This window comes from Eulemur rufifrons, chromosome 30 (genome assembly GCF_041146395.1).
Source record: "Eulemur rufifrons isolate Redbay chromosome 30, OSU_ERuf_1, whole genome shotgun sequence".
Classification (NCBI taxonomy): Eukaryota; Metazoa; Chordata; class Mammalia; order Primates; family Lemuridae; genus Eulemur; species Eulemur rufifrons.
The window spans coordinates 27,150,555-27,166,897 of NC_091012.1; the positions used below are offsets into that span (position 1 = coordinate 27,150,555).

The 16,343-nt window shown below is 37.9% G+C and overlaps 1 protein-coding gene and 1 non-coding gene across 7 annotated transcripts in view; one reads left to right on the forward strand and one right to left on the reverse strand.

Moving 5' to 3' along the window:
* Positions 1–15,959, reverse strand: part of FMR1 (fragile X messenger ribonucleoprotein 1) — a 43,069-nt gene extending 27,110 nt beyond the window's left edge. For 3 of the 6 annotated variants that reach the window (XM_069462992.1, XM_069462989.1, XM_069462987.1), the window contains exons 1-3: positions 15,657–15,959; positions 5,616–5,668; positions 2,143–2,236 (exon numbers count right to left, since the gene is read on the reverse strand). In XM_069462992.1, the coding sequence (XP_069319093.1) occupies positions 2,143–2,236; positions 5,616–5,668; positions 15,657–15,707 (198 nt within the window). In that variant the 5' untranslated portion in view covers positions 15,708–15,959. The remainder of the gene's footprint in view (positions 1–2,142; positions 2,237–5,615; positions 5,669–15,656) is intronic. The other 3 variants (XM_069462991.1, XM_069462990.1, XM_069462988.1) reach the window with 1 other exon arrangement.
* Positions 11,599–11,705, forward strand: LOC138379255 (U6 spliceosomal RNA). Its single transcript, XR_011232036.1, has one exon. It is a non-coding gene; the product is annotated as a U6 spliceosomal RNA (small nuclear RNA).
* Positions 15,960–16,343: the final 384 nt, after the last annotated feature.

Sequence of the window (16,343 nt, forward strand, 5' to 3'; positions counted from 1 at the left end):
ATTGGATAGTTAGCTACAAAAATGTACCTAAAAATTACTTTTTATGTATCTAAATGTCTCTAAAACTTATATATCTAAATTTATCTAAAACTTACTTTTGTTTTATTCTGATAAGCAAAAACTGGGGGTTACTTACCCTGGCCTACTGCCTGATCACTATATGAGTAAGACTTGACCACTCAGCCCACTAAGGATACCATGCTGGCATTCATGTATCCTGGGGACTAACTAAATGAACAGATCCTAGGTCATTCTCTGGTCTCCTACTTCCTCTCCACTATACAGGACAACACACTGGCAATCCTCCGATATCACCTTCCTGCTCCCTCGCACACTGTGGATCAGTTCTTCTAACCAACCTCTCTGGTGACCATTTCAAAGTTCACTTACGATGTGCAGCATGGAACCTTTTGTGAAGACACTAGCAAATCGAGGTTAATAGGAAAAGAGACAAGACAGTATACACGGAGAGGCAGGCAGAATTACTCAGAAGCGGAGAGGACAAGGAGGTTGGGGAGGAGAGGCCCAACAGTAGAGAGAAGTACAGAGTCTAAGGCTGACAAGCAAGTCAAGGCTTAAACTCTTGTCTCCCTTTACAAGTGAAGCGAATGGTTATACAATATAATAACTAAATATAATTTAACCTACCTTTTCCTCTTGCCTCCATCACTTTCTCAACTCTGCTCGAGCCAGAGAAATAACCTAAACTGTTATGTAATACAGTGAGGTCATCCTAGCAAGTGTCTCATTGGTCCCCACTTGTCATGTGACTAAATTGGGGGAAAGTCCCTTTGTTCCTCCATCAAACACTACTATGAGTACTCCTGATACAGACAGCCCAAAAGACCTAGTCCTTGCCTTCAGAGAGCTTGAAGTCTACTGAGGAAGTAGGCAGCTAAGTACAGACAGTGTTTCTGTTCCCTATTAGGATCTGTTGCAAAACTACACCCAGTCGCCTACACGTACTAGGTATTCAGTACCTTTTGGTACATAAATAACACTTTACCCTATTTCCACTTTAAAACTGTCGAGAGAAGAACACGGGCCTGGACAATCAGAGATCTCCCCTGACCACTCTCTAAAATAGCACTCTTGCCCCTACATCACCTTCCACTCTCTTGCTCTTTTCTTCATATGACTTACACCTGTCATATTAGTTAGCCTCACTGGAATGTGACCTCAAAGGCCAAGGACTCTGTCAAATAAATGATATCCAGAAAAAAAGACAATCAATCAATCAATCAATGGCACAGAGCTCTGTCCTGTTTCATTGCACCTTTAGTGCCTAGTGCAGCAAAAAAGAACTCAAAGACCTAGAACCATTTTGCCTTACCTATACAAATGTCTACTTAGCTGCTTCCTTCTTCATATTGCAAATATTCATGTAGTTGCAACTGTTAACAGGCATTATGTTTAATTTTGTGGAGAAAGAAGAGAAGCAGCTCAAAATGTGTGTGAAAGGGTAGGAAGAAGTGAGAATACTACAAAAAGTATACAAAATACTGTAAGTGCCTTAAATGCAAAACCAATTTCCAATGGAGAGAGAAATCACAATGTTTTTGCTCATGGGTTAGATCTCTAATAGCACCTTTCAGTCAAAGAGCTCGATGGCAGATGAGGTGGTTCACAGTATGCCCTGCAAAAATGAGATTTTGCCTATATGTATAAATTAAAGCTTGTAGGTTGTTTTAAAAATACATACCAGGAAGATTCACTGCTATGTAAAGAAATTTTAGGAAACTGATCTATAGTAAAGCATGATTTCTTTCCTTTGTAAAATTAATTTTCCTAATGCATTTTGCTTAAAATGGGGACATAGTTGTAAATGAACAATATATCATTCAAACAAAGATTCCAAGATTGAGGAAAAGGGGAAAAGAAGTACTAGTGGACAAAGGAACTTTGGGTAATGACTTTCAAATGTATGTGTTGACTGCTGCTCACATAGCCAAATTTAAGCATCACATATCATTTCAAATCATTATTAAGATGGGTTAGTCAAAAGCACATGTCCATCTCAGCTATAATTTTCAAAGTAATTTAAATAGTGTTAAAGACAAGGTATAAAAAAAAAAAAGGCACAAGCAAATTAAAAGCCCCAACTCCTTCAGTGCTTAATAACTCTACAGCAGGGGAACTCACCTCAACTTCATCACTTTCATTTATATCTTTATTATAACCTACAGGAGGTGGGAATCTGACATCATGGAATGGAATCTGCCTCTCCGGCTGCCAACTGCAAATAAGCAAACATACAATTATTTAGCATGCTTTTCATGTTTAACTAAAAACAATGACCACTCTGCCATCAACTTTTGGGTAACTGTGACCCTCTTTTTCTAGTTTAAAGAAAGCTTTAAACTGGGTCAGTTTTTGCTGAGTGCAGCGTAATGGCAACATAGGAACATTTCAACAAAGTCTGCATGCAGCACAGCAGCCTTGCACTTCTATTTGGAATATTTCTCTAAACGTAATAGAACACCACCATGATTTTCAAAAGTCTTTTTTCCAATAACTTCAACTTCTCAGAATTTTAAAAGACCACAACAGAAATTTCCTTTGATACTTAAATGAAATGTTAGTATCATTAATTGTTAGTAATATCAACATACTTTCACTTGCAAAGGAATTTTAACCACATTCCAAAGACCATAGTAACTGCCTAATTCCCAAGCAAACTGGGACAGTCAGCACGTTAGCAATTCACAACTCACTTGTCCCCCTTTAAATTTTAGATCCCACGAGGTGGTCAATCCTTGTCATGGGTGCTGATCAGCATGACGTTATCAGCATGCACTGGGATGGTGGGGTCTCCTAAACCATAGAAACCCGATGGAGACAGCCTATAGGAGTTCAATTAAGTTGCCTGTTTTTTAAATTTACAATGATATGGAACAATTTTGAAAGATACCAAGTTATTCTTTTATCCCCACAATATAAAATATTAAAAGGCAGACTTTGCAAAAACACTCAAAATTCAATTGCTGGAGTAATCACTTCTGGATTCTTTTTGGGGTATTTTATTAGCAAATACTGAGATCTGCTCTATGCATTATGTCAATCTTTTGCTAAAGGGCTTTCTTAGTGAAATTCTATTGACAAAAGTGCTGTTTTTATTTTTTTAAGAAGAGCTATTATATTAAGAGGGTAAATAATTAAGTCAGAATTTGTGAAAATGTGATTAGGGCCTAATTTAGACTGACCCTTTCCCCTGAATTATTACACAGAGGAAACTGTTTTGAAAACTATAAAACTTAAAAAAAATTGCCTTTACTTCAGAAAAGGCTTTTTATACTTATTGAAAGTTATTGACTTTTAACACATTATAATGCTAATTCATTGCTAAATTTTACTTGTAAATCATATAATATGTATAATTTTCTTGGTTTCAAAGAAGTTATTTTAAGTCTTAAGTGTATAGAGATAAAAATTTAAATTCGTTATTCAAAAATGTTTATAGAAACACCTTTATGCTTTATGAAATCTTTAGGAAGCACCTATTAATAAAAACCAAGCACCTAAAACAACCTGTTATCATAGTAACAAGAGTTTCTTCATGATTGAAAGAAAAGGTAAATATAATCTGATAAAACACTTTGTTATTCTGTTTTTAACAGAAAAACAAAAAGGAAACACACAAGGGGGGAAAGACTACTTTGGTAGGGATCTATTAAATCCTTATGATGGCCTAAAACTCAGTTTTGTATTTTAAACATACTTCATGAACTCAGGGAAAAACAAAAAACAGATAATCTATTTCAAATTCCCCAGATGACAAAGGGCTTGAAGAGAAGCTTTAATGCAGACACAGTACAGGAGATAAATTAGAAGATCCAAAGATGGAATAATTTTAACTTATGGTAAAAATCTGATTGAAAACCAAAAAGAACTAAATCTGATAAATCGATGTATAAACTAGACAAATTCTTAAATGCATAGAGGAAATTAGTGTTTGCTTAACATTTTAGATTACAGCCTATAGGAGAAACTAAGAGTGGCAAATAAAGATAACAATCCATTTATAGGAAAGAGTGTTTTCCTAGTGATGGGAGTAAGTTAAGTAGATAAAGAGTATAATTACAAGAAAGACATTGCTCTCCCAGTTATCAAAGATTCCTCCATTAGAGGTGTGATGTTGTCGTCTATTATATAACCATGGGTTATTGAAACAGCAAAGAGGCAAATTCTGAAACTTTTGGCTTTATGTATTCAAAGAAAGTTATTCCATTATTCAAACTTATATTTTGAACTGAGATTATTAGTCTAGAGGTACAAACAGGGTTGGATATTCTCAATCATTTTCTCTGGCCCCTAAATGTGTATCAGGCATCTAAAGATTCTACTTTGTCCTGTTGCTAGCCAAAACGATCTGCTAACAGTCTAATTACAAAATTTATTTTCTAGATGCTGAAATGCAGGCCTGCTTTCACATTATTTCAGAAGATGCTTTTTATTTATTGCTTAATATGTCTGGATCACATATTACATTTTAGCATTTATTGGGATACAACTCACATACCATATAATTCATCAATTTAAATGTACAATTCAATGGTTTTTAGCATATTCACAGATATGTGAAATCATTAACAGTCCATTTTAGAACATTTTAATCATCTCAAAAAGAAATCCTGTACTCTAGCTATGGCTTTCCCCCTCATCATCCCCACTCCCCGCCCTGCCCCAACAAAGCACTAAGCAACCACTAATCTACTTTCTGTATCCATAGATTTGTGGTCTGCTTTTGATATACTATTAATTCTCTCAGTACATAAAAGCAAAAATGTCATAACTGTCTAGTATTCATCAGAGTTCAGTAAAATCCCAAGATCATGGCCCACATCTACACTTTGGTTAAGTAGATTATATGTACTTTAGAATCTTGCCCACTACCATGAAAATAGCTTTCACTACCATTCAAAAAATTTAGTCAAGAGGCTGTCTCTCCCAATAAAATGTTAACACCTATACTATTGATGGTTTCACACAGCTAACATTCCTAGGCATATAAGTACTTTGATTTTCTCATCGAGCAAAAGGAAGCAGAAAAGAGTAGCTACTGCTATTACTGATTATAAACATATGGAACAAAAAAATAAGTTAATGGGTAAATGATTGTTTCTGATAAAATATACTAGAATGTTGCTCCTTATGTGTTGTGAGGAAAAAATTTTAAAAAATATACTAGATAACTAAAGCTATCAGCTTTAGATGTTATGTTACCAAACTCACATGGAGTTTTTTTTTTTTAAACCAATACTCATGAATCCCTTCATCTCATCTCCATCTTTTAAAAATCACAAATAATCCTATCCAAGCTCTCAGTTACTAATATAGAAGAATCTGGTTTGTTTCTTCATATTCAAGGGAACTGAGATGTAAGGATCAATATTACACAATCAGGGACCTCTGAGGTCATTAGCAGGAATGTCTGCTAAGGACCATTCCACTGGCTTAATATTAGGTTGTTCAGAAACATCTTGGTTAGTAATATAATGATCCATTCCTGAAAAACACTCATACTAAACTTGAATTAAAAAAATGAAGAGTATAAAAGGAATTAGCATAAAATATTAAAGCACCTGGACATTAAAATTCTGTATCAAGAGACTTACTTGTTTTCAAATGCAACTGTTATTGAATCTTCATGAACATCCTTTACAAATGCCTGTAAGAAAAACACCACAGTTGAATTAATTTAAGCTTAAAAATCACTTTTATTTTTACGTTTTTAAGAATAAAATGGAGCTTCAAATGGGGGTCAGTTTTTGAGGACCATTCATTAATCACATCTATATTGCCACCTACTATGTGCTAGTTAAAATAAAAAATTAAAATAAAAAACATTGCTCCAAAGAGTTCCACATCTCAGAAGAGAGACAAATATCATGAAAATTACAATGTGGTGGTGAGTGCAAAGCTCGACATAAACTTTAGGCTAGAATTATTGAAAACTAAGAAAATTGCTCCAGAGCCATGTTAGCCAGTATAGACCTGTTGTAACCTATCTTTTCTCCTTAATAAAATTTTAGGAGAATACAACAGTAAATGATTAAATATAACAACCATATGCTGCAAACACCACTAAAAAAGTCCACTTGCTACAGTTTAATTAAATTCTCAGTCTCACAGGCCTTGGAGAAAAATATAACATAAAATCCAGAGGTTTAAATCTTTTATATCTGATGACACAATGGCTAGTAATCTGCAGACAGAACTAAAGTAATAGCTAACTAATTATCAAGAATTCTTTAACCAGCATGCTGTTGTAATTCTATAATATGAAGTTTTTAGTAGGTACAGAAAAGGAGGGTTTGGGTTTGTTTGTTTTTTGACAATTAGAAGAATAGGATAAAGCATAAAGAAATGCAAAGGGCTTTATATCTCCATTCATTTTAAAATGGCTTGGAGAGATTTAAGCTTCTTACCCAGATTTGTTCTGTATATGTTTCTTTCAGTGGTTTCTCCCTGCCTGTAGGATCATGGCCAAACTCCTCTGGCTGTAAAAGGCTAGTCATGATCTGCCCCTACCCCTCAAGCTTCATCTTTCACATCCTTTGAGTTTGTGATCCAGCAATGCTAAACTAGTTGTGCCATACTTTGAAGTTTCTGGGCCTCTCTCTTCTTTCTTTCCTATTGTCCTTCCCCTCTTTTTACCTAGGTATCTCCTATCAGTCGTCTACGTTTCAATTCAGAGGTCACCTTCAATGGGAAAACCCAGAAGAGTAGGTTAAATTCCTGTTCTTTGCACTTTCATAGCAACCTATGACTATCCCTACTATAAACTTACCCCATTCTGTTATTATAGCCCATTTTCTCACTAGCAATAAGCTTCCTGAGGGTAATATCAGGTCTTACTCAGTTGTATTTAAAAATGCCTAATATGAACACAATGAATAGCTATTAATATTAAATGGATCATTGCCTAAGAGGTTCCTCTCTCAGACTTGGAGAAAAGGTATGTGCATGGGTGGTAGCAGTAGGTTGATAAGGGAAGACATACTGAAGAAGGTGAGGTTCCTACTGAACCTTAAAGGATAAGGAAGAATTAACCAAACAAAAGGGAGTGGAAGATGGAGAGGAATTTCACTAGGTCTAAGGGGCAGCAGGAACAAAGGCTTAGACATTGAGAAACAGCTTGCATATGACAGAAATAAATCCTTTGTCAACAAAGAAGTCAAGACAATTCAATGGCAAAAAATAGTGCTTTCAACGAATGGACCTGGGACAATTGGACATCTACATACAAAAAGAAAATATTTTAAATTTTGACCTTTACCTCATACCATATACAAAAATCAACAAAAATGCATCAGTAACCTAATTGTAAGAGCTAAAACTATAAAATTCTTGGGAGAAAACATTGTAGTAAATCCTTGTGACTTTGGATATTGATATCCATATTGGATATCGAGAAGATAACTAGTTCAGATTAAGACCATTCTTTAACTTCTGTGTCCCCAGTAACTGGTACAATTTCTGGCATATAATGGGTTCCCAATAAATATTTTAAACATATGAGATTCAATGCAAACGTCTTGGTAAGCAAATATGTCTTCAAAGACCTGACATAAAAGGATGCTTTTAAAAAAACAGAACTTCCCAAAATATCAAATTAAAGCATATGGAGTCAAGTATTAATTAGCTGCTCCTAAGAAAAACTATGGAAGCTGAGGCAGGGCCCTGGAAAACGCTGACATGGAAGCAACTTAGAGATACCAAATTTCTGAAATAAAGCTTAAATGACTAAAAGTAAAGCTATGCTAAAAGATTAAAGTTCCTTTGTAAGATCAAAGTGGACTATAATGGCATCCACGTGTTCTGTTATACACAAGGTGGCTAAATTATTATTTCTACAGCATATCTTGAGAACTCTAATATTGACCATAATGTTTTAGAATATACTAGATTTCATAACGGTGCATGCCCCCAGTGCTCTACCAGACTGCTTGCCTCACACTATTACTTCAGCAACAGAGAAACCAGATTTTGAGTTAAACTGGCAGGAATTGGTCACTGTTAGGCTCTTAGTTTTGTAATCTAAATCATAAAAACTATGGAGAATGGGAAGGAGAACTTCCCTGGCCCGTATTTCTCCTTTGTCTTTACATGATGGCTAATGACAAATTAACAATCTGCTTTTTGGGGGTGGCATTATATTATGAATTAAAATCAAGACTCTTATTAGCAGGTGATTGATCGATTCCTTATTTACAAAGAAGGGCCATTGCTTTTGTCTTCATCCTTATCTAAAGTTTTATAATGTTTGCCTGTCTTGGCAGTAACTAACATTAGTTCCTTACTGTATGTTATATGCTAAAAATGTTAAGTACTTTAGTCAGCTAATAGAACCTTATTAGAGCTGGGTGAAGAACTATTCTCAGTAAATCAAGCATCTTTCCAATACTATCACCCATGCTGTCCACCATGGTAAGCTACTGGTCATGTGTGGCTATTTACATTTAAATTAATTAAAATTAAATAAAATTAAAATCAGTCTCCCATTCACTCTTGACACATTCCAAGTACTCAGAAGCCACATACGGCTTAGTAGTAGAGAGCGCTGATGTAAAACATTTACAAATGTTGGACAGTGTTTTCAGACCCATCATAAAAGCACTGTAATGTCAGCCTTATTACTACATCGCTATATTTTTTTTTCTATTTGCCTAAAAATTACTGCCCAGTTTAAATCATAGTTATTCACCACATTTGCTTATTTCCTAAAATCAAACATTCCCTCAAAAGAGGAAGATCTGCAAGTGTTGTGACTATTCAAAAAGAAATTAGATTTTGCAGGCTCTGAATGCAATTTCGGATGTAGTGTCAGAAGCTGTTTGAGTAATCATCATAGCCTAACAGGGCCGCTGCTTTCCGAGTTAATGAGGCTTATCTGTATATGAATGTTTGTATGATTGTTTCAAAATCAGTCATTTTTAGTCACCGTTTGCATATTAAGTGAAAGCAGAAGGCATGTGATACCTTCTAGTTGCTGTTTTAATAAGTAGAATAAAAGACACTCATAGGTTGCCTCTGGTCTGCACTCACACCAATGGCAAACACCTCCTCCTGTGACTTCTAAGGCCTTTTATTAAACCCTCACTCCAACAAGGGTTCCTTTTTCTGTTTCTCATCAAACTTTCTCCAGTAACCCTCCTTTTGACCCTTCCCTTACCCCCTTCCCCCATACCCTGCTTCTCTGGCTACCTCCAGAGCACTATCACCCCACCCATCACCAACTTGGAAAACTACCTTTTGTTGTGATCCCTATCTATCAAGCAAAGTTGGGTGTTTGTGGAGAAAACAGGTTGAGGAGATTCCTGAGAGGTTTCCAAAGACAGTAAATTGAATGAATTTAAATGAATGCAAAAAAGGAACTACACTGTACTAGATGAGAGCTAGAGCTCTTATTGGAGTCAGTGAGCTTAGCGGTTAAGAGTTGTGAATCAGACCTAGGTTCAAAATCTTGGCTCTACCACATAACAGCTGTGGGACTCTTCAAGAAGTGATCACTGGACCTCAGACTCTTTGTCTGCATGTAAGGAACTGGATCAGCCTCCTAAGGTGGTTGTAATAAAATTACACACGTAGCTGGCACTACATAAATGAGAGATAAAGCAGAGAACATATTTTACAAAAGATGCAGAACCATAAATCCTCTTGCATTTGGAAGAGTTAGATCCCAACAAGAAGCACATTTAAAAGCTTTAAAAATTGTGATAAGAAAGAAAAAGATGCTTCCACAAAGATACTAAATACTAAAAGGCTACTTAGACACTGGGAATAAAAAATGTGATGAAACTATTTAGGATTTGAGAAAGGTGACAAAGTACAGTTAAAGACAGATACAGGTTCTCCATTGGGGGGAATAAATATGAAATTTTTAAAAATCCCCAATTTACAGGCTACTGGACCAAAGAGACAATCACAAAAATCATACTTAACCAAAGTATGTAATGACTAGAGCAATACAAATCAAACATTACTTACCAGGACTAATGAAACAAAGAAAGTCCATCCCTATTTGGGTAAACTCTTATCCCTCTACTACGCTTTACACCCCTTAGAGCTTAGTAAGCTGTCTTACAAACAGGAGACACTGGTGACAAGAAAGGTTACCGAGGGTAGAAGTTTCAGTGTAGGCCCCCAACCACCACTGAATACAACTACTACAGTACCAGTAGGCTTTTACCACTTACTGAAGACAGAACATGTAGTGCTATGATAATTTTCATTAGAAAAAACTTACAACATTGTGAAATATTCTTCCCTAAGGAAAACCTGCAGGAGAGGATAGGGACATATGAAATGTGATAAAATTCGACTAAAACCCAAGGCTTCATACATAAAGTGAGTTATCACTTTGTCCCCCTTTGTATATGGGCACTGACACTGTAAGGGAATGAACAAACAGAAACAATAAACCTCATCAACAGTCCTTCCGGCCGGCGCGGTGGCTCACGCCTGTAATCCTAGCACTCTGGGAGGCCGAGGTGGGCGGATCGTTTGAGCTCAGGAGTTCGAGACCAGCCTGAGCAAGAGCGAGACCCCATCTCTACTAAAAATAGAAAGAAATTATATGGACAGCAAAAAATATATATAGAAAAAATTAGCCGGGCATGGTGGCTCATGCCTGTAGTCCCAGCTACTCGGGAGGCTGAGACAGGAGGATCGCTTGAGCTCAGGAGTTTGAGGTTGCTGTGAGCTAGGCTAACGCCACGGCACTCACTCTAGCCTGGGCAACAGAGTGAGACTCTGTCTCAAAAAAAAAAAAAAAAAAAAAAAAAAAACAGTCCTTCCAACCATAGCATATGTCCAGAACACTTCATTTCATAAAGGCATTTACTACAAATCATAAAAAAAATACAATTCTTTCTGGCTCATCCTGACCAAAAGACAACACAGACATGTAGAGAGCAAACAATATTAATGAGTTATTAATTTTCCTCGTGTGTATATATTCTAATTTCAGTATTTCTGAAATACTCCCAATGTAACAAAAACAAGCTTATTAGCAGGATCAAAGATTTCCTGACATCTTTGTATCAATAGCAAAAATTGGTTAACATAACCTTTCAATTATAGTTAGAGGATGCTAAGGCAGTGTTGTAGTAACAAATACACAATCAAAGACCACAATGAAATTGTAAATTGAGCAGGAAATCAAATTAATTTCTTCAAGCTAAATTTCATCACTTCAGAAGCGAGATGCCTGATTTGTAATCCTAGATCCCACCCTTAGTAGCTCTGCCTCTTAGTACTAAGACAGTTGCCATAATCTCTCTGTATATCTACATCCTCATCTAAAAAAAATGGGAATAACGGTATCTCAAATTTGTGGAGGAGGATTAAATAACAGAGATAAAGCACCTAGAACAGTGCCTGGCATCTAGAAAGCACTCAGCACCTGTTAACTATTACCATAATCATGATTCTAATCATTGCAAGAAGCACATTCCTATAGTGGGCAAAAATCAGAAACCCAAATACTATACCACTGAATTTTGCATTTAATTAATCATTTGGAAGTTATGAGAATACTTGAGTATGGAGTTGGAAAATGCACAGTTCAAAAGGGGATTTAGAACATGTGGAGATGTGCTCGCTTCAGCAGCACATATACTAAAATTGGAATGATACAGAGAAGATTAGCATGGCCCTTGCACAAGGATGACATGCAAATCCGTGAAGCGTTCCATATAAAAATAATAAAAAAAAGGATATGTGGAGAAAGAAAAAGGAAAAAAAGTTAAAAAAAAAAAAAAAGACAAAAGTGGAAAAAAGGATGCATCCACAAAGATATTAAACACTAAAAAGGGTATTTAGACTCTGGGAAGAAAAAAATGTGGCTGACCTGAATAATTCACTTCCTGGAAGTACAGAATAACACCTTTATGCAAAGTTAGCTCAAGAGACTTCAGAGAAAACATGAATGCAAGTTTATTTGCATTTTATGAAAGTTTATTTATAAACTTAAACATTTACAAACCCTGTGCAAGTTTATTTGTAGTAAAACAGTAATTTCTAGCAGGCTATGGCATGTTGGGCCACTAATAATGTCTTCATTTAAAAAAAAAAAATTTCCTCTTGGCCGGGCGCGGTGGCTCACGCCTGTAATCCTAGCACTCTGGGAGGCCGAGGTGGGCGGATCGTTTGAGCTCAGGAGTTCGAGACCAGCCTGAGCAAGAGCGAGACCCCATCTCTACTAAAAATAGAAAGAAATTATATGGACAGCTAAAAATATATATAGAAAAAATTAGCCGGGCATGGTGGTGCATGCCTGTAGTCCCAGCTACTCGGGAGGCTGAGACAGGAGGATCGCTTGAGCTCAGGAGTTTGAGGTTGCTGTGAGCGAGGCTGACGCCACGGCACTCACTCTAGCCTGGGCAACAGAGTGAGACTCTGTCTCAAAAAAAAAAAAAAAAAAAAAAAAAAAATTTCCTCGTTTGTACATTTTATCATATTTAGCTTCCAGCTGCCATAAGAATAGTCACCAAATGAATGTCTGTCTTCCCAGATACCAAACTTAAAATATTAAAGTATAATCTAACAATAAAATTGTCATTTAGCATAATTACACACTATCACAATAACGAATCTTCTATGAGCTACTGTATTTTCAGAAAACAAAAAGGTTTTTATCTTACGTCTCCAACATATGATTTATCCTTCTTTAGTAATTTTCATGCTAGCACATAAAGCCTACAAATATTAGGATTTATTAATGCATTTGTACTGGAATTATGGGCATTCTATATCTAAAATGGAGTTAATTCATTATCATTCTCAACACATTATAACTCCTAGACCAAAGAAAACTGCATTATTTGGAGCAGATGCCCCTAGAATGTAGACTGTATTTTGACATTAGTCATTTAGAAGATGTTTGTAAAGATTTTATGAAAAGTAGCTTCACAGTTTAAAAAATATACCCCCTAAGGGCTCTAGAAGTGGTACAGGGGACCAACTTTTTCTAAGTCAAAGAATACCTGTGGTGCTGGTGATTATTAAATCTTTTAGGTTTTTAAGAATAAACACCACAGGGAAAAAAGTAGAGGAGAGTTGTTATAATCTTAGGGTTTAGGTTTCATGGTTCTGTTAATTCTGAATCCTGAGCCTGAGCTATTTTTTTAAAAGAAAGAATCAAACAGTTCCCAGCATATACTCTATCCAGTTTATACTGCAAACTTGGACAACCTGCTCAGACAATGGAGAATTGTCCTTAGGAATATGGTGGTTCATGCAATAGTGTTGAGAAGCAATAAAAAAAGAGGAAAAAAGACAAAAAAAAAAAAAAGAATATGGTGGTTCAGTTAAGCAAATCAAAGTCTGAATTTGATTATACTAATGTCATTTGATTTGTTTAGTTTTTATAGCTTTCTATCAATTTGATGAACAAGGTTCCTATTTCTTCTTCCATAAATGTAAAACTTCTCCACAGTAGTTCATTTTTCACTGGTCTTTATTTCCTGTCTTTCCTGTCCATCCCATTGGACAAGAAACTCAGTTTACTTTTGCTTTACTTTTATAAATCAAATCAATATTACAAGTCACATAAAAATTTCAACCCTTTTCATCATAGAAACTGTTTTTCCATCAATACAGATCATTTGAGGTTTTCTTAGAAATCCACCTTAAACAAACATAACAGCAATTTCTCTGCACACATTTGTTCAAGTATTACTCTCTTCACAGAACTAAAGGACAACCTATTCTTTTTTATTCACCTTCAAATTAAGCAACTTTGTTAAAAAAACAAAACCAAAAAGGGGTACTTAACAGCAAAAATAGAGGGCATTTCTTATATTCCAGTCAGTTTGCAAGCAAAATCACTAGAGCAAATCATAGGTTGCTAGAAGAGAACAATAAATCCTTCCACACCAGGATGTGCTACTTGCCCTCTATGCTAAGCAAACTTCAGCGGTGTCCAATCTAAGCTTACATCACAGATCAATTCGAATACTACCTAACCTTTAGGCCCTACTCATATACATATTATAGTTAGCGCCACAAATATAGTGACCAAAACTACCAATCCTGACCCAGAACGATTCTACACAAACTAACCAGTAGAAAATATGGATCAATGAAATAAATGCAGCTGAAATTTTGACCGAAGAGCCGACTAAAACAATTTTATATTGTGAGACTATTATGAACATAAATGCTGGGTTACTTTTTGCTTCCTTTTACGGCAAAAGGGTTTATCTTTCTGCTACAAGTATGAAAGAGTTTACATACTTTACTCATGTATGAAATGTATTAATCTCCAAATTTCTCCACAAAATTGGTAAACATATATGTCAAATAAAGTCAACTGTTTATTTTCCTACAGCCAAATATGTCCCATTTGAAACATCCAAGTAATCCTATAACAAATTTAACAATTGTGGACAATGATAATAACTATTTCCCATGCTTCCTTCCACGTGCACCTTCTATTGACAAAATACTGTAGTAAGGGGGGATATTACAGAAGTTACAGACATTCAAGAGGAAACGAGAATTTGTAGATTACTAGTTCTACAGTAGGTACCTACCAAGCAACGCACTGCAGCATTAAAATGTTTTTTTAACGTTCCTTTTAAAAATGTAAGATGTTAGTTCCTTTGCAACAGTGTATGTTTAAAAAGCATAATAAAACCATGAACGCCTATTTAAAACCGCAACAATCCAGTCCACTGCAACACTACAAAGTCAAAGGGAATATGGTCAAGTTCTTAAGAGCACAAAACAAATATTTCTAAATACTCAGGCTTTAAAATTCCTATTTATAATACACATTCAGTTAATTTCTGAAGTTTCGTTGCAAATATTTAGGTCTTCAGAGACTCAGACACATACACAAAATTTTTAAGTGGCAGAGCTGATAATATTTTTAAACACCGAAACATCTGTATTCCTGAATTTACCCCTATTTATAAAAAGGGGGGGCACGAATATTCACGATGACCAACTTCTTTAAAAATGAACTGCTCGGATATGTTGGGGGTCTTCCTGAAACTTTTGGGTCTAAAATCTCCTCTGAAATCCACAAAGAGAAGCCGCTAAAAATCAGTTGCCATTGTGGTTTGGTGCTAACTACTGCTTACTACTCTTTCTCCACACCCCTCGCCCAGAACTGGGGAGCTCTCCGAAGTCCCAAAGCTGGACCAGAAAAGCAAAGCCAAAGGAGACCTTAAATCCTCTTTGCGCGGCAGGAGGCAGCCCGACTGAAGCGCCCCCGGCTCCTCCACATCTACCCACACGTCAGGCCCGGATCCCACTGGGAGAGGATATTTAGGAAAGGACGAATAAGCCATCACTTGGAGCTGATTCTGACCCTTCCCGCCGGGATCTTTTACCTGCCGCCCGCCCTCGCCCATCCCCAGCTCTCCCTGGCTGGGCTTGGCCTGGAAACGTTACCCTCCTCTTCTCGCCCGTTTCTCATTCCGATAGGCGCTGGGGCCTCTCTTGTCGGAGACCGAGCGTGGCTCCAGGGGCTTCCTACAGGCCCCAAGTCCAGTCTTTCCCTCCCAAACAACATCCCGCCGAACGCGTCCTAGCACCCAGGAACGGCACTCGGAAAGAGGGCCCTAAGCCTGTCTCCCGCCGACGCTGAAAAGAAAAGGGAGGGCAGGGAGGGCGAATATGGGGCCTGCCCTGGAGTCAAGTACCTTGTAGAAAGCGCCATTGGAGCCCCGCACTTCCACCACCAGCTCCTCCATCTTCTCGACAGCCCTGCTCGAGCCGGGAGCCCGCCCCCGAGAGGTGGGCTGCAGGCGCTCCAGGCCCAGCCGCCGCCGCCGCCGCCGCCGCCGCCGCCGCCGCCGCCGCCGCCGCCGCCGCGCTGCCGCACGCCCCCCGGCAGCGGCGCCGCCGTCACCGCCGCCGCCCGCGCTCGCCGTCTGCCCGCCGCCCGCTCAGAGGCGGCCCTTCACCGGAAGTGAAACCGAAACGGAGCCGAGCGCCTGACTGAGGCCGAACGCTCGGCCCGCTGCGCGTGTAAACAGTCAAACCGTGTCATGTGACCGACGCCGTCCCTCCCCCGCGTGGGCCCAGCCCCTCGGCCCCGCCCTCTCTTTCCTTAGCGGACCGGGCGCACGCGCATGCGCGCTGTTGAGAGCCGACTAGAGTGCCGGTCCGACGTAAGGCGCCTGGGTTGGGTGTGCGCGGGCTCCGCGAAGAGCGGGAAGGCGGGAAGGGAAGCGACCGGTTCTACTGTCTCGCGTCGCCTGGGGAGGGCCAGAATGCACATTTATGTTGAGGTGCAAGTGGAGGTGTGGGAAAGGGCCTCCCTTGGAGATCAACTTCATCCGGTTATGTGGGTTCTACCTCGCTAGGATTGAAGGGGGATGTTTGGT